At 33.2% G+C, this 21,574-nt stretch overlaps 1 protein-coding gene across 1 annotated transcript in view; it reads left to right on the top strand.

Moving 5' to 3' along the window:
- The window catches only part of MALRD1 (MAM and LDL receptor class A domain containing 1), a gene marked incomplete at its 5' end in the record, with an annotated part of 573,210 nt that overhangs the window by 201,625 nt on the left and 350,011 nt on the right, over positions 1-21,574 (top strand). Inside the window, 2 exons of the mRNA XM_081051765.1 lie at positions 439-652; positions 17,728-17,975. Of these exons, the coding sequence (XP_080907891.1) occupies positions 439-652; positions 17,728-17,975 (462 nt within the window). The remainder of the gene's footprint in view (positions 1-438; positions 653-17,727; positions 17,976-21,574) is intronic.

The following is a 21,574-nucleotide window of genomic DNA, read 5'->3' as shown; positions in this document are numbered from 1 at the left end:
TATGGACAGATCTGAGGAATGGCAAGAAGCGGGCAACAGAGTGAAGGATGTGTTGCATCTTCTTTCTCCTGGTAGATTCTGTCCCCAGCTTGGTCTCCTGTTTCTATGTGTGACGAAGCTCTAAGAAACACTCAGGTCTTGTGTTGGATCTGATTGCTGCAGAGGCCTGCTCAGTAGGCCACCTGTCCTAAAACTCTAGACAAGAGTCAGTAGTGTCATCACTCCCACATTCTTAGGTGTTGAGGATGGGGCAGATCTTAGATGACCCTCAAGCTTCTTGGGGTCAGTTTCATTGTAGGGTATTTTCATCAGATTCAAATCTAGTGTCCTGTATTTAGTGGTTGCTCCAAGTTTTGAATTTTTGATGGACTGAAATAGTCTCTCTTTCTTCCCTCCCTCCCTCCCTCCCTCCTTCCCTTCGTTCCTTTCTTCCTTCAGATTGTCTTTAGGGCAAGACGTGGTGTCAGTTACATGGGAGATGTAGCAGTGGATGACATTTCCTTTCAAGATTGTTCTCCCCTACTCAGGCCAGACAGAAAGTGTACTGCTCAAGAATTCACATGTGCCAACAAGCACTGCATTGCCCAGGACAAGCTGTGTGATTTTGTGAATGATTGCGCTGATGATTCAGATGAAACCACCTTCATTTGCAGTAAGTGGAAGTGTTCTGTTTCCTTACTTTTGCCTTTATCGTATGCAACCTTACTCTATGTGGTGTGTTAATTTGGGAAACAGTATGTATAGCTCAGCAGCCAAGGCAGGTAAGGTGATTTAACTATTTACATACATTAGTTTCTTCCTCTCCATACTTAATTTAGAACCATAATTCATTTAAAACTAGCTGATGGATTGGTGTGTGTGTGTGTGTGTGTGTGTGTGTGTCTGTGTGTGTGTGTATGAAGTAATTGGAGATAAATTGGAAAACAGGAGTCTTCAAAGAGAAACAGTGGAAACAAGTGTTATTCATATGAAAGAATGTTTTGGAAAAAAGAGAAGCAAAACATCCATCAAAACCAATTCATGCAGAGTTAACAAGCCTCTATGTTTTGCTGCATTTCAGAGAGTTGTCATTCCTTTGTGTAAATGATGAGATGTGAGTTGTTAAAAAAACAAAAAAATAATACCCAAATAATACATAAAATAGACAGAGCGATCTCCTAAAGGAGATACATATCAGTTATGTAATGTGGTTGTAGGAGATGGACTCATAATAAACCGTAATATTAAAATATCCTTAGCTAAATGGGCCATATGTACTCATTCGGGTAAGACTATAAAATTGTATAGCACAGTCCCCTTGTTGCCTCATTTCATTGCAAATGAGGTGAATACAAATTGTCAAAATGAAGATTGACAAATCATTCCACTATACTAGTAATAATTTCTGAGTTAGTTTCTTACAGTCTGGTCTTTCTTTTGCCTACTGAAACCAAATCTGGATTATCAAAAACAACTTCAGGATAAGAACTCATGTTTATATAGAACTTTTAACCATCATAGCCCTTTTATTTACTAATGTGTATGATCTTTACAGGAACCCTGAGGGGTAAGTGGGTCAGATGTTATTAGTGCTTTCTATAGATGAAGCCATGAACAGTAGTGTTAAGATGTTACAAAGTTCACCAAACTGGTGTTCACAGAGTGGAGTCTAGAACTCAAGTATTTTTACTTATGAACCACTACTTTGCAACCTCTGTGTAAAACTGAATCTTAAAACAACAACAACAAAAAAACCCACACATGTAGAAATTCTGTTTTTATCATACATCTAATTCCTTCAATTGTGGAGTCTTTCTTGCAATATCCATTATTATCATACGTGAGCCAAGCAAAACATTTGGTTAATCTTGAGTTTTGTATTAATTAATATTTATCTTTACCTTATGAATATTTTCTGGGGTATTTGTAGTTATTTTCTGCATCAAATTCTTTTACATTTTCTTTAGTGCCGTTTTTATTTGAGTATCACACCAATCTATTAGGTTATCAGTCAGAGCAGATATTATGCTTTTGAATGTGATTTTTAATGTTGCCAGTGTATTTCTTTTGCAAGATATAATTTTTTTAAAAACTTATTGGGGTGACAATGGTTAGTAAAATTACATAGGTTTCAAGTGTACAATTCTGTATTACATCATCTATTTATTGCATTATGTGTTCACCACCCAGAGTCAGTACTCCTTCCATTACCATGTATTTGACCCCCTGTACGCTCTTCTACCACTCCCCTTACACTCTAGTAACCACTAACCTGTTGTCTGTGTCTATGAGTTTTTGCTTATTTGTCTTGTTCATTTGTTGCTTATAGTTTTATATCCCATATATGAGTGAAGTCATGTGGTTCTTGACTTTTTCTGTCTGACATGTTTTGCTTAGCACAATAATCTCAAGATCCATCCGTGTTGTCGCAAATGGCAGTATTTCATCTTTTCTTATGGCAGAATAGTATTCCATTGTGTATATATACCACAACTTCTTTATCCAATCATCTATCGAAGGACACTGGTTGTTTCCATGTCTCGGTCAACATAAATAATACTGCAGTGAACATTGGAGTACATATATCTTTATGGATAAACGTTTTCAGATTTTTTGGGTAAATACCCAGGAAAGGGATTTCTGGGTCATATGGTAATTCTATTCTTAATTTTTTGAGGAAACTCCATACTGCTTTCCATAGTGGCTATACCAATTTACATTCCCACCAACAGTGTATGATGGTTCCTTTTTCTCCACAGCCTTTCCAACGCTTGTTATTATTTGTCTTGTTGATGATAGCCATTCTAACAGGTGTGAGGTGATACCTCATTGTGGTTTTGATTTGCATTTCCCTAATAGCTAGTGAAGTTGAGCACTTTTTCATCTATGTGTTGACCATTTGTATGTCTTCTTGGGAGAAGTGTGTGTTCAGGTCCTCTGCCCATTTTTTAACTGGATTGTTTTTGTTGTTGTTGTTGAGCTATATGTGTTCTTTATGCATTTTGGATATTGACCTCTTATCAGAGGTATTGTTTGTAAATATCTTCTTCATTCAGTTGGTTGCCTCTTTGTTTTGTTGATGGTTTCTTTTGCTGTGCAGATGCTTTTTAGTTTGATATAGTCCCATTCATTTATTTTAGCTTTTACTTCCCTTACCTTTGGGGTCAAATTCATAAAATCCTCCTTGAACCCAAGGTCTGTAAGTTTAGTACCTATGCTTTCTTCTATGCAATTTATTGTTTCATGTCTTATGTTTAGGTCTTTGATCCATTTTGAGTTAATTTTGGTACATGGTGACATACAGCAGTCTAGTCTCATTCTTTTGATTGTGGCTTGCCAATTCTCCCAGCACCATTTATTGAAGAGAGTGTCTTTTTTCCATTGTATGTTTTCACCTCCTTAGTATTTAAAGTATCAATTGGATTCTGGCTGATTTTTCTTTCCTTGAACTCTTTGTAATGTGTGTAATAGAGGTTCTAATGTGGAAATTTCTAGGAATCCTATGTCTGTGTTTGGAAAAGGAGGCTGATGTACTAAGAGAGTCAGGAGAGTATTCAAATTTCCTGTCTTGGTGTTTCATATGGAAAATAAAGGTAAAACTAATCATTAGCTTTTGGAAGGAAGGTTGTGCTAGAGGTACTTTTTTTGTGAACTGATTACCAATTCCCATTGTTTAAGTTTTAGTGGGTCTACTCATATCAGTATTACACACTGGAGAAGAAAGCTGAATTAGTTCCAGTTATTACAGAGGAAGAAGAAAAAATTTTCAGCTCCTTAGAACAAATAAACTAATCAAACTCTAATTTTAGAATTTGGAAGAAACTCTAAAAGTAACCACATTTTTATATTGGTTCTTGTTAGGTGAGGGTGAGTTTTATTTGTATAACATTGATTATTTTTGTTATGAATTAAAAAATAACTGTATATAATTATACTGGTCTTGAATGTTATGTTTTAATTATAGAATGGCTAAAATCTGCTATGTGAATTCTGAGTACTGTTATTTATCTTATGTAACTGTAACTTTGATGCCCTAATTAGACCTCAAAGAATAGGAAGAAATAAAAAAATTTAATTACTGTAACAACTGATTTCAGAAGCTTGGCTGACAACCAACCAAGAATTTAGGCTTAAGTTCCATAATACTTGGATTTTTTAAAAAAATAATTCTAAGTAAAGACTGAACATGTATCACAACTCTAAGAAAATTTCTGAAATATCATTAAGTAGAAGTACGCCACATAGAAATCGCAGAAAGAATGAAAAAAAAAAAGACAACTATTTTTAAAGGCATAGACTATCTCTGATGGAGAAGAAAATAATCCTTTATAAAACAAAAGTAACTGATGCTTTAATTTTTTGTAGATCAAGGTAGACTCTGAAAGCAAAATCAAGTAGAAAAATCACAATGTTATTTATTGCTTCATAATATAAATACCACGTCTAAGATATACGACATAATCAAAGAAGAAAGTTATTTGTGTATCTGAGCACTCTAAAATCTTATTTGAGCATATTTTTACCATTGATATAGAGGCTCCTTTGGAAAATAACCATGTTTTTGTTTACTTGTGCATTCTAATTAGCATATTTATTGTTGCTACACAATTAAGAGTATCTCAAGCATACTCAAAATAATTTAATTCTGCACTGTGATTAGTGAGGGTGCTGGATATTTATTTGATCAACATAATTAGTAAGTGATCTGAACCTAATGGGCAAGTGCTACCAATCTCAGTTATCTACTCTTTTCAAGCACACACAGAGCATTTACGTAAAAAAAAAAAGTAATATTATTAAACATTGAGCAAATTTCAATAATTTTAAACAGGTCAAAGTAACAGATTGTCTCTTTTGTATTAGGCAGGAAATCAATTATGAGACAAAAAGCTAGACACTCCCTATTGGTTAGGAGAAAGACATTGTTAATTATTCATGCCTCCCCTGCCCAAAATCACAATAAGATTAAAAAATGTTTTAAACAAATAGTAATAAAAATGATGCATAGAATCCTGTGGGATTTAGACAAGTGATTACTTAGGGAAAAATTCATACACTTAATCTTTATATTAGAAACTGGCTAATAGTGCAAATTAATGGAATAGAACACAAATTTTAGAGGAGATTTGAAAAGACTGATAAAATCTTCAAAACCCTGTCAAGAATGATCAAGAGAAATAGAGAAGATAGATATATCAAATTAATTTGACGCGTATTTGTTGAGGAGTTATGTGTCAACCCATGTATGGGACACCTAGTATACATCAGTAAATAAACAGAGAAAAATCCTACCCATCATACCCTTGAGTTAAACAGAAAATATAGTCTTTCTGAGGGGTGGGGAGTGGGAGATGAGGGTAAGGGGATCAAATATATGGTGATGGAAGGAGAACTGACTCGGTGGTGAACACACAGTGGAATTTATAGATGATGTAATACAGAATTGTACACCTGAAATCTATGTAATTTTACTAACAATTGTCACCCCAATAAAAAAATACAGTCTTTATGTTTCTACATGCACAAATATGTATATATGTGTGTGTATATATATATGTGTGTGTGTGTGTGTGTATGTATCTACATATGTATATACAGAGGGTGCAAAAAATGCATGAACATTTTAAGAAAGGAAAAAATGTATTAAAATTGTAATATTCAATATATACTGATAAAAAAGATGAAAACAAGTCATGTGTATGCATTTTTTTTGGCATTCCCGGTATATAAATTGCAGAGTTTATTAAAAGTTGGTAAGTGCCACGCAAAAATATGGAGTAAGCTAAGGGAAATCATAAATGGAGGGAGGGCAAATTGTAGTATTAAGGAACATGATGAGGATAGGCCTGGTTGAAATATATTTAAGCAAATTCTTTTAATTAATTAATTACCCCTATTTTTTAAGATATAATTGACATACAGTGCTATATAAGTTTAAGGTGTACATCATCATGACCTGACTTATATATATTGTGAAATGATTACCACATAAATTTAGGTAGCATCCATCATCTTATATGGGTTAAAAAAAATACCAGAAGACAAAAAGAAAAAAAATATCTTTCTGCTTATAAGAATTCTCTTAACAACTTTTAAATGTACCATACAGCGGTATTATCTACAGTCATGTTGAATGAAACATCTCTAGTACTTATTTATTTTATAAGTAGAAGTCTATACCTTTTGCCCACTTTCATTCAATTCCCCCTCCAAAACAAATTCTTGAAGGAAATCTGGGAGAGTTTAAATCTTAGCCAATACTTGATATTTTCCGTTTTTATTTTTTATTATAGCCATCCTAGTGTATGTGAAATGGAATCTCATTGTGGTTGGATTTTCCTTTCCATAATGACTAACTATGTTGAGCATCTTTTCTTATGCTTATTGGCCATTTGTGCATTTTCTTTGGAGAAATGTCTATTGAAGTTCTTTGTCCATCCCTTTATAGGATTGTCTGCTTTTTGTTGTTGAGTTGTTGGAAGATATTTACATATTCTGGATATTACTGTATTTTGCTGTGTATAATGTGCTCCCATGTATAATGCACACCCACGTTTTTGGCCCAATCTTTCAGGGAAAAAAATCTTTTGTTTTAATTTTTTAATTAAAATTTTTAATTGTTTACATTTAGGTACTTATTTTTTGTATTATAAAGGAATTTGAGCATTTATTTTTTAACATAGTATGGCACAAGCAATTTTATATAACAAATAATTACAAAATACAAGGATAGATACAAGGTACAAGAAATTTTATGTACTGGTAACAAATTTACCATATTTATGCATCATAGACAGCCAAGAACTCTTCATTGTTGCAAGTTCCTCATAAATTCAGAAAAACATATTGTGATATTCCAGGGTATTATTTTGCATACAGATATCATTATTGATTTGAAGAGTTATACTTTTAACTCATAAGCACAAGCAAAAATTAAAAACATTTATATAGATACAGAATTAGTACTACCTATGTATAATGTGCTTCCTTATTTTTCCCTCACAAATTTGGGCAAAAAAATGTGCATTATACACGGCAAAATACAGTAAACCCTTATCTATATGATTTGCAAATATTTTTCTCATTCTGTTGTCTTTTTTATTTTTAATAGGCTTTACATTTTAAAGGAGTTTTCAGTTCACAGCAAAACTAAACTCTCATACATGCACAGCTTGCCCACCATGATCCAAGTCCCCCACCGGAGTGGTAGGTTTATTACAGTCAGTGAAGCTACATTGTGATGTTGTCAACACCACAATCTGTAGTTTACATTAGGATTCCCTCTTCATGAAAGAGCATTTTATAAACAATAAACCAAACTCTTAAAGTCAATTACTTAATAACAAGCACACCTACTAAAGTCATTACTAATATTTTAAACATATTATTTTTCCTACTGGATGAAATGCTCCTCAAAATATCATTGTTTTATGTCATATCAATGTGCACCTTAACATTGCTGAAAAATTATCTAAAGTCAGTAATCAAATCTTGGTTCATAAACAATTATTTTTAAAAAATCAGAATCCAGGACCCACTCCAGACACACAGAACCATAAATTCCATCTTAACAAGATCCTTAAGTGATTCATATGCACATTCAAATTTGGGAAGCACTAATCTAAACAATATAAAATTTTGAAACAGTTTTCCGGTGAGAAGGGAGACCTATTATTATTTTCTTATCAACCTATACAAATATATCAGGATTTTAATCATTCAAAAAATAATGTTTAAATTAAAAAAATCATTCTGTATATATTTTTGATGAATTTATTGACTCACATCAAGATTTAAAAGTATGTGTGTATTAAATTGCCTGGTATAATTTATTGACGATTTAAAGGAATTTTTAAAAATGAGCACTCATGCCTTAATTCAGCAAATATTGAGCATGCATTACATGCCGGGGTTCGTTCTAGTTCCTTGGGATAATACAGTGAACGATACAGACAAATTTCTTGCCCTCACTCAACTGGTATTCTGGCTGGTGGCAGTGGAGAGAGACAGAACATAAAACAAAATAAGTAAAATAACTTAGTATATCTCATATTCTAGCAAAAAGCAACATGAAATTGTGGGAAAGAAAATGCTTGGAATGGTGGTTGGAGTTTTAAATAGGGCGGTTAGAAAAGTTCTCATTGAGAAATTGACATTTTCATAAAGAATGAAAAAAATGATGGATCAAGCCCAGTGATGTCTAGTGTATTCAAATTTAAAAAAAACAACAATAACAAAACCTCAAAGGAATATTTTAAAAGTCATTAATAATTAAAACAATATTTTCAATATTATCACCCTGTGATAACAATATCCTTTGGTTTCCATAAATGTCTAATTATAATTTCCCTACATGCTTAGTTATTATTCAGGACTTTTTTTTTTTTTTGATATGACTAGTTTACATCCTAACTGTTCTCTCACTTGTTAATAGCAGAATTCTCTCATTTTCAAGTAACAAATGATTTTGGGGAGAGAAGAGACTATGGTTTGATGCTGTGATATATATGCTATTTTTTACTCACAGTAAGATTATATTATATATTTTTACCATAGCCAGTTCAATGCCCCATCTGAAACTTTTTACCATATCAGAATTTGTGCTCAGTTGTGTCCAAAATGGATGTAAAAGTGTAGAGTGCCCCTGTGGGTGGGCCAGAGTACACTATCATCCTGGGAATGAAAACCACTGACATAGACAATTACTTCGTTCTTAATCAATAATCATATAAAATCTATGCAAGCATTCTGTAATTAACACTTGCATACCTGACATTCCCTTTTCATTTATTCATTTGGTGAACTTTGGGCAATAACAATATAAGTGGCTCAGGAGCAAAACCAAATAAAAACAAGGTGTTATCTGAATAATTGTGGGGCTCCTTGTTTAGTACACATGATAGGTTCATAAACATTCCCATTACAAACGAGAGATAAGTGCAAAGCATTCCAGAGGGCTGAAAGGGAGCTATATCAATGTTAATGTCAACATGGGCATTCATAAAAGTAACACATCACCTTGGAAACAACTATTGTTTTTTTTGTTTTCAGATACATACTTTAGTAATCATGGACTGTGACTAGCTCTTGTTTTTATGGGGAGATTACATTAAGAAATAGGTCAAGTGTCATCATGCTTCCTGTGAAGGATCAGCTGTGCTGAGCTTCAGGAATTCATTATGGCAGGCTCTAGCTGAGTGACTGGGCACAGAAGTCTTCATTGTCTTTCCAAAATTACCAACACTGCTCAGGACTCAGCGTTTTCGATGATATGTGTTAGGATGATATTTTTCAAATTATGAAATCAGGTAGTCATTAGGGAGCAAAAATTATGCGTGAAGGGCTTCTCTGGATCCATTCCTACATTGTGAATTTTCAAAAAGTTGGTATTGTTAATAGGATTTTCCCAAATCACTTACGTCCAAAATCCTTTTGTTTAGAAACAAAATTACTTTTTTTATAGAACAATTGTTCTTTGAAATAAGGTGTTTTTTACAAAATGTGTTATTGGTTCATACAATGAGGAAATAAAAAGGAAATCACTGTAGCACAATTTCCTTATGATGTCACCCAATAATAATTGTCATATGACATTAATATTTTGAACTTTGAATTTTGAAATAACTGTGGATTCATAGGAAGTTATAAAGATAATACAGAGAAATCTGGTGTACCCTGCATGCAGTGTTTACAATAACTATAGTATACTATCAAAATCAGGAAACTGACATTGGTTCAATATGCACATATAGTTTTGTGGCCTTTTATTACATTAGTAAATCTGTGTAATCATCACTGCAGTCAAGATATTTTATCTCAACAAAGATCTCCCTTGAGACACTCCTTTAGAGTCAAACTTATTTCCACCATTCCTAAGTTTGGGAAACAACTGGTTCGTTCTCCATTTCTGTAGTTTGTCCCTTTGAGAAAGTTATATAATAAAAGGGAACCATTTAGTATGTACCCTTTTGAGACTGTCTTCATTCAGCATAATCCCCTGTGATCCATCCAAGTTGTTTTGTGTGTAAATCATTTGTTCTCTTTATTGCTGACTCATGTTCAATGGTTTAGACCAGGGGTGTCCAAACTGGTGCCCGCGGGCCAACTGCAGCCCGCGATCCATTGTTAATTGGCCCGCAGCAAATTCCAAAAATATATTTAGTTTACTTAAATAAACCAGGTGAGGCAATACTACTTCACCTCGAGTGAGTGGCCCAGCTGTTTGTGTATTTTACCGCATATGGCCCTTGGTGAAAAACGTTGAAAAAAGTTTGGACACCCCTGGCTAGATATAACATCCCATACTACTGTTCTCCAGATGGCTGTGCCATTCTACTGTACCACCAACAATGTATGAAAGATCCAGTTTCTCCACATCCTTGTGAGCATTTGGTATTGTAACTATTTTATTTTTATTTCTGTTGTCCTTATAGGTGTGAAGCAATAGTGTATCATGGTCTTAATTTGCATTTCCCTAACATCTAGTAATGGTGACCATCTCACCATCTCGTGTACTTCTTTGCCGACTGTATACTGTATTCTCTTTGGTGAAATGTTTCTTCATGTTTTTTGTTCACTTTCCAACCAGATTTTCTTAACCATTGAGTTTTCAGTTCTTTTTATATTATAGATATAAATCCTTTGACAGATATGTGAGTGGCAAATATTTTCTCCCAGGCTTTAGATTGTGTTTTCATTCTCTTAACAGGGAAAGAGCAAACACTTTTAATTTTGATAAAGTTTAATTTATTGATCCTTCCTTTTAACGTCACATCTAAACGTCACATTTTAACGTCACATCTAAAAACACTTCACCAAGTCCTAGGTCCCAGATTTTCTTCTGTTTTTTCTTTTAAGAGTTGTGTGATATTACATTTTACTTTTAAGTCTATGGCCCCTTTTGTTAATTTTTGTATAAGGTATGAGGTTTAGGTCAAGATTTTGTTTTGTTTGGTTTTGCCTACAGCTATCCAGTTGCACCAGCACCATTAACAAAGTTGCCCTGCCTTCATTTAACTGCTTTTGCACCTTTCTCAAATATTAGTTCGCTGTACTTGTGTGAAGCTATTTTTGAATTCTATTTTCTGTCCCATTGATCCACGTGTTGAGTCCTCCACCAGTACTACCATCTTGATAACTAAAACTATATAATATAATAAACCTTGAAATCACATATAATGATTCTTCCTAATTTATTATTTTTCAAAATTGTTTTAGTTATTCCAGTTGCTTGACTTTCTGTATAAATTTTAGAAAAATTATGCCTATATCTACATAAATTGATGTATTTTTTATAATTAAATATCTATCTCAATTTGGGAGAAATAATATCTTGAAAGTGTTGAGACTTCCAATCCATGAATACAGAATATCTCTCTATTATATAGATTTTCTTTGATTTTTTTTCATCAGTGTTTATAGTTTTTAACATACAAGTCCTGTAAATATTTCATAAGATTTACATCTAAGCATTTCATTATTTGGTGGATTTTAAATGATATTATATTTAAATATTTGGTTTCTATGTGTTTATTGCTAATATATATATATATATATACATATATATGTGTATTTATATATATATACACATATATATATGTATATATATATGTATATATATAAATACAGTTAATTTTATATGTTGGTCTCGTGTTCTATGACCTTGCTGACTCATTTATTAGTTGTCAGAGTTTTATAATACATTCCTTAGATTTTTCTGTGTAGACAATTATGTCATTTCAAATTGTGACAGTGTTAAGTCTTCTAATTTGTGTGCCTTAAAGATTTGGTAGAAATCCCCAGTTTGACTGTATGAACCTGGAGATTTGTTTTTAGGATTTTTTAAAATTTTGACTTCAGTTTTCTTAATAGTTAAAAAGCTACTCAAATTATTTTGTGTTGTGTAAGCTTGTGCTTTGCAAGAAATAAGTCCATTTCATCTAAGCTGTCAAATTTATATGTGTAGAGTTGTGCATAGTATTCTCATATCATCCTTTGATATCCACAGGTTCTATGATATTCCCTGTTTCCATTCCTGCTGTAGATAATTTGTCTCTTCTCTCTTTTTTCAATACTCATATTTATTTAAATTAATTAAATTAATTAAATGAAGAAGAAAAATAAAGAAATAATAATACAGCTACTAACACAAGATTTTTATAAGTACATATAAACAATTTGTCGAAATGTGAGGCATTAATTGAATTATAAAATCAAAGAATTGTAGAGTTGGTGAGATTAATACAAATTAGTCCAAACTTTTTGAAACAGGGATTTAACAGTAAGACTCCTGTGAAGGATTCACTTTTACTCAATTAACAGTTAATCATACATTTTTATTTTATCACCATTCTAGCACTTCTATTAAAATCTGAGAGAAATCTACTAGGACATGCTTATTGATGAATCAGCCCCAAAAGGTACTAAATTGCTATTGAATGAATTGAGAAATCAATTACCAACCAATAAAGGAATCATTTGTATAACTTCCCTGCCATGGCAGACAATTGAGGTGGGAAGGGAGAATCATCTAATTCCTGCTTGAACGCTTTCTTAAGAGTTAATATACTGCCTCACATAAAAAGCCTTTTCAACTGTCAGGTACCCCTTATATAATAACATCTTTTCTAATACTGAATCAGTGTTTCCATATTTGATCAGTATGGGTTTTTGATGATAATATTTCTTACTACTTGTACTTTTTAATGATAATAAAATTTTAAGTATTTGAAACAGGTACCATTAATTTTGCACATCTTTTCACATCTCCTTTCTCATGTTTGTAATCATGATACCAGTGTAAGTATTCTTGAATCCTTTAATAGCATCTTGCATGCATAGTTTTGGACCTCTATTATCTTTCTCTCATTGGATGGTTTCAATTCTCAAATTTTCCCATAAACATGGAATTAAATATTCAGAAAATACCACAGTACTCTAAATATGATTAGACTATCCCAATATTCAGTATCATTTTCTTTTCTTTTTTGCCTACCATAACAGATTCATATAGCCTAAGAATTTTAGTAGTTTAGTTTTTTTTTATCTTTTAGTCTTGTGTAAGATGTATGGAGTTTGATGAGTAAATCTTAGGTAAAGAAGCTTCCAGATGGTAGGAAGACAGGCTGTATCATAACATTCTTCAAGTCATAGCTCTACTGCTTACAGTAATGCTAAGCAAAGTGATTTAACTGAACTTCAGCTTTCTCTTCAACCCAAATACGAATAATAACTATTATATAGAGATGTTGCAAGACTTAAATAAAATAACATACATAAAGAGAATGCTCAGAACTTGAGACATATTATGTTCGATACACAGCAGTCCCCTTTCCAGTTGATTTCCCATTTTCCTAAATGTGCTTTATTTATAACATATGCTCAATAATGAATAAATGAATAGAATGGTGAGATTTTAATTTTAGGAATTTGATGGTCAGATTTTAAAAAGAATTATGTTTTGTTCTTTCAAAATTATATCTATTTTTTTTAAAAAGTGTAACAGTTATTTCCTACTTATGAAGATAATGATCGATGGAAAAATTATGGCATTTAGAAAGGTAGAAAACAGTTTGATTGATGATACAGCTGTAGACAAAGGTGAATATTTTCTTCTTGATGACACACCTGTCTGGCACTGGCATTGATTTTTCCATGAAATGCCAGGAATTGGCATCTCACGAAAGAGTTTTGGCTGTTTTCTCACCTGGCACCTATGGGAAATACAAAATATGAAATTTTAAATTGTTCCATCTCACAACACTGATGTGATATTCAGACAACTTATGCCTGCTTACTGTATTTTCCCCATTTGTATGTTAGAATTAAACTTTCTGAGGAAACATATGTTCTAAACTATAGTAGGTATCAAAAGAAAAATATGTTTTACACCATAGAGATTCATTTGGCAGCATTTGTATGATTTTTAAAAACAAATGAAATATGTTTCTCAGCAGCACACATCATTTCCTTATACAACTGGCCTTTCTAGATGCTGGTCTGTATGATAACCCACGCCTCATGGGCTGCTCAAGTCTCCCATACGGGGGCATCTGAATTACTTAACTTCATTGTAGAACTCTTAACTAAGACAACAGTTCAGATTCTGAACAAGATGCTGAGCAGAGGTTCAATGTTGTTTTAATGTGATTTATCTCCCAATCCTCTGAAAAATACTTGGGAGAACTTTCGTATTTTGAACTAAAGGACGTTTTAAGAATTACAGTCTATTTTTTAGGAAAGAGTAAATTACCAAAACAAATTTAAAATGTAATTTTAAAACTGAATTAGCAATTGGATAGAAAAAGGCCATCCTATTTGTTTGGTAACAGATTATGACACAAAAAATTTCTCCATCCCTGAAAATATTAGAAATCAGTGTTTGCCTGACTGTTAAATAAAGTGATTTTTAAAAGTATATTAATCCTGATGCTGTGTTAAATGTATACATTTTTAGTTCTTTCAAAAGCTAAAAAGGATTATTTTAAGCCAGTCTTCATTTTTGGTCAAATTCCTCCCTGGGAGTTATGATAAAGTTTGCTTTCATCTTAGTAGTTTTATATGCTTTAAAAGGAGATAGAAACAATGGTAAAACCTATGTTTTCATATTCCCCACCTTACTAACTACAAAGAGCACAGAGATTATTTTGTGTATTTAAACAAATTTATTTGAACTGTGCCAATTGTAAGGATCTATCCATATAGAAAAACATAGTATTTTATGTCTAGCACAATTAGAAATTCTTAGAGCCCTACATAGCAGAAGAGAGTAGATTCTTCATCCAGGATTTGCCATGGCTTCAGCTGCAAAGTTTACTTGCCTTCCTTGGGCCTCTGCACTGGAGAGCAGATCCCTGAGAGTTTGGGTGGCAGAATCATTCCTACTCTCATTTAGATAAAATTGCCTAAAACTATTTGAGCACTTGTTCAAATGAGGTTTTTTAAAGAGATAAATATTTAAATATAGGTTGATGTATTGAAACTTAGGCTTTTCTCAAGTATTTTTAGTTTTTGAACACCATCTCACATATCATTATGATTTTACAGATTTTCTTTTTTTTTAATTAAAGTTTATTGAGGTGACAATTGTTAGTAAAGTTACATGGATTTCAGGTGTACAATTCTGTATTACATCATCTATAAATCCCATTGTGTGTTCACCACCCAGAGTCAGTTCTCCTTCCATCACCATATATTTGATCCCCTTTACCCTCATCAACCACCCCCTGCCTCCTATTTAAACACACCTTAATAAGGAATTACTGTTATCAAAGAATTGCAAGCAGTATACTTTATTACTTATGGTCAAATCAATCACTTATTGGTTTTATGCTGTATCATGCATATTTACTTAAAAATAGAGACTATAGAAAGTATTCTAAACATATAAATTATAAGATATGTCCTCTTAATTATACAATGCTTGGTTTTGTAATATCTTAGCTTACATTTTATAATTTACCAGCAGATTTATTAGAAGACATTTGTGTATTCTCTACTATCGAGTTCTGTATATGTGGAGCTTGAAAGTGGCAATTCTGTCCTAACAAGTAAAATCCTGAACAGATTAAAATGTGAACTCTTCTTGGATTCATAAGAGAGGGGAGAACACAGGGCAAACTGCTGCCCCCAAGATTGGAGAGACGGACAGGTGAACATAGGGAATCACAGCTTCCCAGAGTAGAGACTCAAGAGCAGAACCCATTACAGGAACCAGCACCAGGATAGGAAAAGTTGAACTGTCATTGATGGATTATTGGAGGCTCAGTGTGAGCAAGCCTGAGAATTAAAAACTCCAGGAGATCCACTTACAGGAACTCCATCACAATGTTGTGAGATTTACTCCTAGGAGTTAGACCAGGTTCCACAGCAAATAGTAGAGGAACCCTTCATGCTTCCGACAGGACACCATGCAAACAAGAAGAGAGTGGAATGGAATATTTAAAGGGTTGAGGAAAAAATATCTTAATCTAGAATTTGTACCCCGTGAAATTATCCATCAAAAGTGAAGGAGAAATAAAGACTTTCTCAGAGAAACAAAAAGTGAGGGAATATTTTGCCAGTAGACCCACCTTGAAAAGAATGTTGTTTTTTATAGAGAAGGAAAATTATATAGATCGGAAATTTAGATGTACATAAAAGAAGGGGGGCAATGAGGAAGGAATAAGTAAAGATAAAATATAAACTTACTTTTCTTATTTATAATTAATTTAACAGATAAGACTTGGCTCAAAATGAAATAGCAAGAATGTATTTAATTTTGTAAGTTTATATGTCATACATGTACACACATAAATATGCGTATGAGTGCTATATAAATGAAATGAATGACAACAATGGTTCAAGGGGTGGAAGGGAGGAATTAAGATTATCTTGTTATTGTAAGGTGCTCACATTACCCATGAAGGAGTATAATGCTATTTGAAAGAGAAGTTGGATTATTTGTAAATGTATAATGTAAACTCTAGGGCAACCAGTAAAAAAGTAAAGAAGTTTAACCAACATGCTAAGAAAGGAGGGAAAATGGAATAATGTAAAATGTTCAATTAAAACCACAAAAGGCAAAAAAAACAGTAGAAGACAAGGGCAACAGATAGAAAATAATATCAACTATTGTAGATATTAATCCAGCTCTCTCAAAAATCACTTGGAACATTAGTTGTCTAAATGCACCAATTAAAGGACAGAAATTTCAGAGTGGGTCAAAAAAACAAGACTCAACTGTATGTAGTCTACAAGACTTAAATATAAAGCCATTTATAGATTAAAAGTAAACATATGGGAGAATATATACTACGCTTACGCTAAACAAACGAAAGCAGGAGTAGCACTATTAATTTCAGACAGCTGACTTCAAAGCAAGGAAAGTTATCAGAGATAAAGGCATTAAATAACAATGGAGAGGTCAGTTGTCCAAGAAGGCATGACAGTTCATTATGTGCCTAACAACAGAATATCAAACCACATGTGACAAAAACAGAATTTCAAGGAGAACTGATGAATACACTGTCATGTTTAGGGAGTTCCACACCCCTCTATCAGAAGTGGATAGACCAGCAGTCAGAAAATCAATAAGGACATTATTGAACTCAGTAATTCTTACTGTCTTGGAAATGAAAGAAAAAACTTAAGTGATGTTAGTAATAAAATATTTTTAAAATAATTTAAAGTAAACTAGTTGGTATTTAATAGTTGGTATTTAATGCAACTTAGATAGTTGGTACTTAATGCAACTTAACATATTTAATTTCTGCAACTTATTATAATAAATTAATTCAAATTATTACACTTTTTACCTTTTTTGTTTCACAATTTTCTCATCTCTAAAATGAGGATATGTTTATAAAATAATTATAATGATTAATAACTTTTGCTTTAGGCAGCATTTTTCCAAGCCAAACTGTAATGCAGAATAATAAACTTCCTAAATTCCCTACCAAGACCTAAAAGGCAAAGATGAGAGAAGAAATAAATCACATTGATCAAATAGATGCTTGGAGGACAAACTGTGCAATGCCAGAATACTTTGTCATTGATTTTGAGACGGGGGACCAGATTTGGGGAGAAATAAAAATATGTAAGCCATGGGAATAGCTGTGTGTAACAAACTAGAATATTCTATTTTAATGTCTGTCACTATAATATTGTGAAGTTTTCAACATTACATGATCCCTGTAGTTTTGGATTTCATGCCTTAAAGTCAGCTAATTTCCTCTTTCTCTCTACCATAAATTGGGAAATGTTGTCCAGGTACCGCCAGGGGGCGCTGCGATTTTGAATTCGATCTTTGTTCCTGGGAGCAGGAGCAGGAGGATGACTTGGACTGGAATTTGAAAGCCAGCAGCATGCCTGTTGTGGGCACAGAGCCAGCTGCTGATCACACCTTGCGAAATTCGTCTGGTCATTACATCTTCATAAAGAGCTTGTTCCCTCAGCAGCCCATGAGAGCAGCCAGAATTTCAAGCCCCGTCATAAGTAGAAGAAGCAAAAACTGCAAGGTATGGAAAAAGCAGAAATATTCTGAGCACCAGCTGATGGAGTCAAATATAGAAAATGAAATGGACAGGACCAGACCAAAAATATGGTGGAATTTATTCAAGTTGGGATGTGTGAGGGAGAGACAAGGTGAAGTAAGGAAGAGAGGGGAGGATTGTTAGAATTGTTGGAAGAATTTGTGGATAAATTCCATAGATATTGGAATTTTGGAAAACGTTGGAAAATTTCATAGTTATCACTCATAACCATGGATAATACAAAAGGAGTAAAAAAACAGTGGCTTCCACTCACAACGTTTAGTATGTATTGGAATTATGGGTATTTCACCATCAGAAACAAAACCAACAATAAGATATACATGTTAAATATGCTCAAGAATTAATATTAGAAATTGTAGGGGCTACAGTAAAATGATTGATGAAGTCTTCATGGGAAAGAAAACTGAACTTGGCCCTAAAAATGTAGAATAATTTCTATAGGCAGAAATCAAAAATGGTTTGGTTATTATCCTGTGGAAGTTTGAAGAAAAGCTTTGTAGAGTGTTAACAGTATAAATAAGTTTGTATGAATGTTTGGGTCAAACAGCCTCATATGGTGACTATGCATTTCCAGGTTCCTCTACTTTGTCTGTTGTTTGCTTGATTGTTTTTATTCCACAAAGGATTTGAGTCATCTAGGTTAGGAACTAAACTTAGCTTTGCTTTTAATATAAATCATATAATTTATATATGAGATGACTTCACAAGAATCTTGCTTATGAGAGATTGATACATAAATAATAGTACCAGTTATTTATATTTACAATGAGAAACGCAATAAGATTTGAACACATGGATTCTGAGCGGTATGTCCCCCAATGTTTGAGCACTGATGTGAAGCAAATTACATCCACAAAGTTGCTAGCTGATCAAAGAATCGGCCTGGGAGACAATAGCATGATTTCAATCTTTATTTTCTTCAAATGCTAATGTTCTCATGTACCTGTCTTCATAACAGAGAGAACCCTAACCCTGGGGAGGAGACATTACATTTTTTCTCAAAGGCTCCCCAATTGTAGCTGCACCTACTACATATTCTCGTTCTTCATTTCAGCCTGACCATCCTTCACATCCTACCACTGTCACAGTCTTAATACATGTTAAACCTTTAGTTTGTCTGTGTTTAAGTTGATTTCATAGCTTTTCTCTCAGATAGTAATCTTATCTCTTTTATCTCTTCAGGCACATTTGATAGGAGTTATACTACCGCAGTTTCACAGATTTTTCTGCAAGGAAGTGACATGTTCAGATCAGAGTTTGAGAGAGAGAACTCAGTCAGCAGTCTAGAATGGATATAACAAATCATACAGAATTATATTAAACTTTAATGAAATATATTTTTACTTTTACTCTTTTTCTGTCTCCCAAATTACTTGATACTGTCTCAAAAATGAAGCACGAACACACAAGATTTTATATATATAATGAGTGTCTATAAATTTATCTCATATATATCCACAGGTACTCTGAAAATTGCAAATTAGTTCTAGTCTTAGAAAGAAAATTAAACATAAAATATATATAACTCCAGTTTGACTTCTAAGCTTTTTAAATTAGATACTTTCTCTGAAAATGTTCAAAAGATTTTGTTTTTCATACTGTAGTAACCAAGGACTTCATCTGTCTCTATTTTACCTTGGTCCCAGGACTGTAGTCTCCACAGTTTTAAATATCTGTGTGAGAATAATGAAGTATGCCTAGAAGAAATGTCAAAAATTAATGATGAATGCTCTGTTTTATGAATATTTATGATATAGATTGAATACAAAGAAGTAAGGAAAGGTCATGCTGGGAATGATTGCGTCTCTCATATAAAAATATATATTTATCAGGTAAACAGAGTGACCTCCCAAATTTTCACAGCAATCATCTCTGTCACTAGACCTTGTGAGATACCTTCAAACAGGAAAAAATAAATTGGAGATATGTTTCTTTCTTTTGAGAAATGGGTGGTGAGAGGGATGTAGGCAGAGATTGATGAGGGAAGAGATCAAACCTCTGAATAAGTAAAATTTCCAGTGAAAAGACCATCAAGAATAGGTAAGCCATGTGAAGTGACCACTCAAATTTCCACTCAGATGAGGTATTATTATATGATCCAAAAACATTGATGGTCTTTAGAAGAATTCGACATTTAACAGATTTTTATTCACTCAGGTTATCTTGTCATTAGGTTATGTTGTGAACAAGTATGCTCTGTAGAAATGGAGGTATTTAGAGATTTGTTTGCATGTTAACCCAATACCATCAATCAGAAAATGGTCTCAAGAGGATAGGGAAATACCTATCTACTGTGACCTAAAACATATGCCACATGTTTCCTGCACAAATGAGAAGACAAAACAAGGCTGAACACTGGGCAGATCATGTCTGGGACCAGAAGGGATCGAAATAGATAAGTGCTGTGCCCATCCCATAGCTGCATCTCCCTCCCGTCAGTCCTGCCCGAGATGCCAGCCCCAGGTCCTTTTCGTTTCTCATTTTAATGAGTCATGCCACCCCGATTTCACCAGCCTTCCGTGGACAATTCACAGTGGTCACAGATCTCATATTTTCCAACATTTATTGGTTAATCAACAGAAGAAATATTTTTGGATCATAGAATAACACTTCATCTGCTAGGAAATTGGAGTAGTAACTTCACAAGGCTTACCTATTCCTGATGGTCTTTGAAGTACGAGTATGCATTGTATACATTGTTCACTCACAATCTTTACCCTTTAAACACATTCATTTTTCTTTTTCTTTCACCAGAGCATGATTTCCATTACTCCTACTGTTTCAGTAATGTCTTTTTCCCTGTGAAAGTCACCCCCCATTACAGTGTTCCCTCATTCATACAAATGACAAGGAAAAAGTCTAAAGACCCTCTGAGTTCCTATTATTTCTAACCTGTACTGTTCTTCCAGAATTTTCCCTGACTTTCCCCATCTGTGTAACAACATCTAAAATTCTGGTCAACTCCATCTTTGAAACACTGAGATGTCAATCCCTGAAAATACTTTTATTCATTTTTACTCAGGAAAAAACTCCCAAGGCTGCTCTTTTACAGCATATTTCTAGCATTTCAAGTAAAACTTGGATAATTGCTGTTCTGGTGGTTTTGCTCTATAAACTGGAGCCCTGAGGATCTTGTAGAACTGAAATGTGTTTCAAGTGCAGGAATGTGATGGGATAAGCAATACAGTACTCTGCTAGTTTGAAGGAAATGTTTTAAGTTTCATGAGATTGAAAATGATTGTCTTTAGTCCCTGCTATTTCTTAATCATGAAAAGTCTTTTTTGTATAATGCATCACTTTTTATTTACATTTTATTCCTTTGATAGTGGACTTTAAATGTTTATCAAGGAATCTGCTTTGAGAAATCACAGGAAAAAAGTAAACTCTGCTCATTTTTTCCCCATTAAATTTCTATTTGATCTGTATTGTACTGTCTTCCATATATAGCAACATATGACTTAAGGCTGGCCTAACTTCACTCAGTGTTAGAGTACTCACTGAGCAATAGAACATACAGATCTTGTTTTCTATCTGTTAATAAAGAAGTGGGTAATATGATATGA

This window comes from Rhinolophus hipposideros (genome assembly GCF_964194185.1).
Source record: "Rhinolophus hipposideros genome assembly, chromosome: 1".
Lineage (NCBI taxonomy): Eukaryota > Metazoa > Chordata > Mammalia > Chiroptera > Rhinolophidae > Rhinolophus > Rhinolophus hipposideros.
Note: the sequence above shows the minus strand (reverse complement) of the source record. Positions and strands in the feature narration are given on the sequence as shown.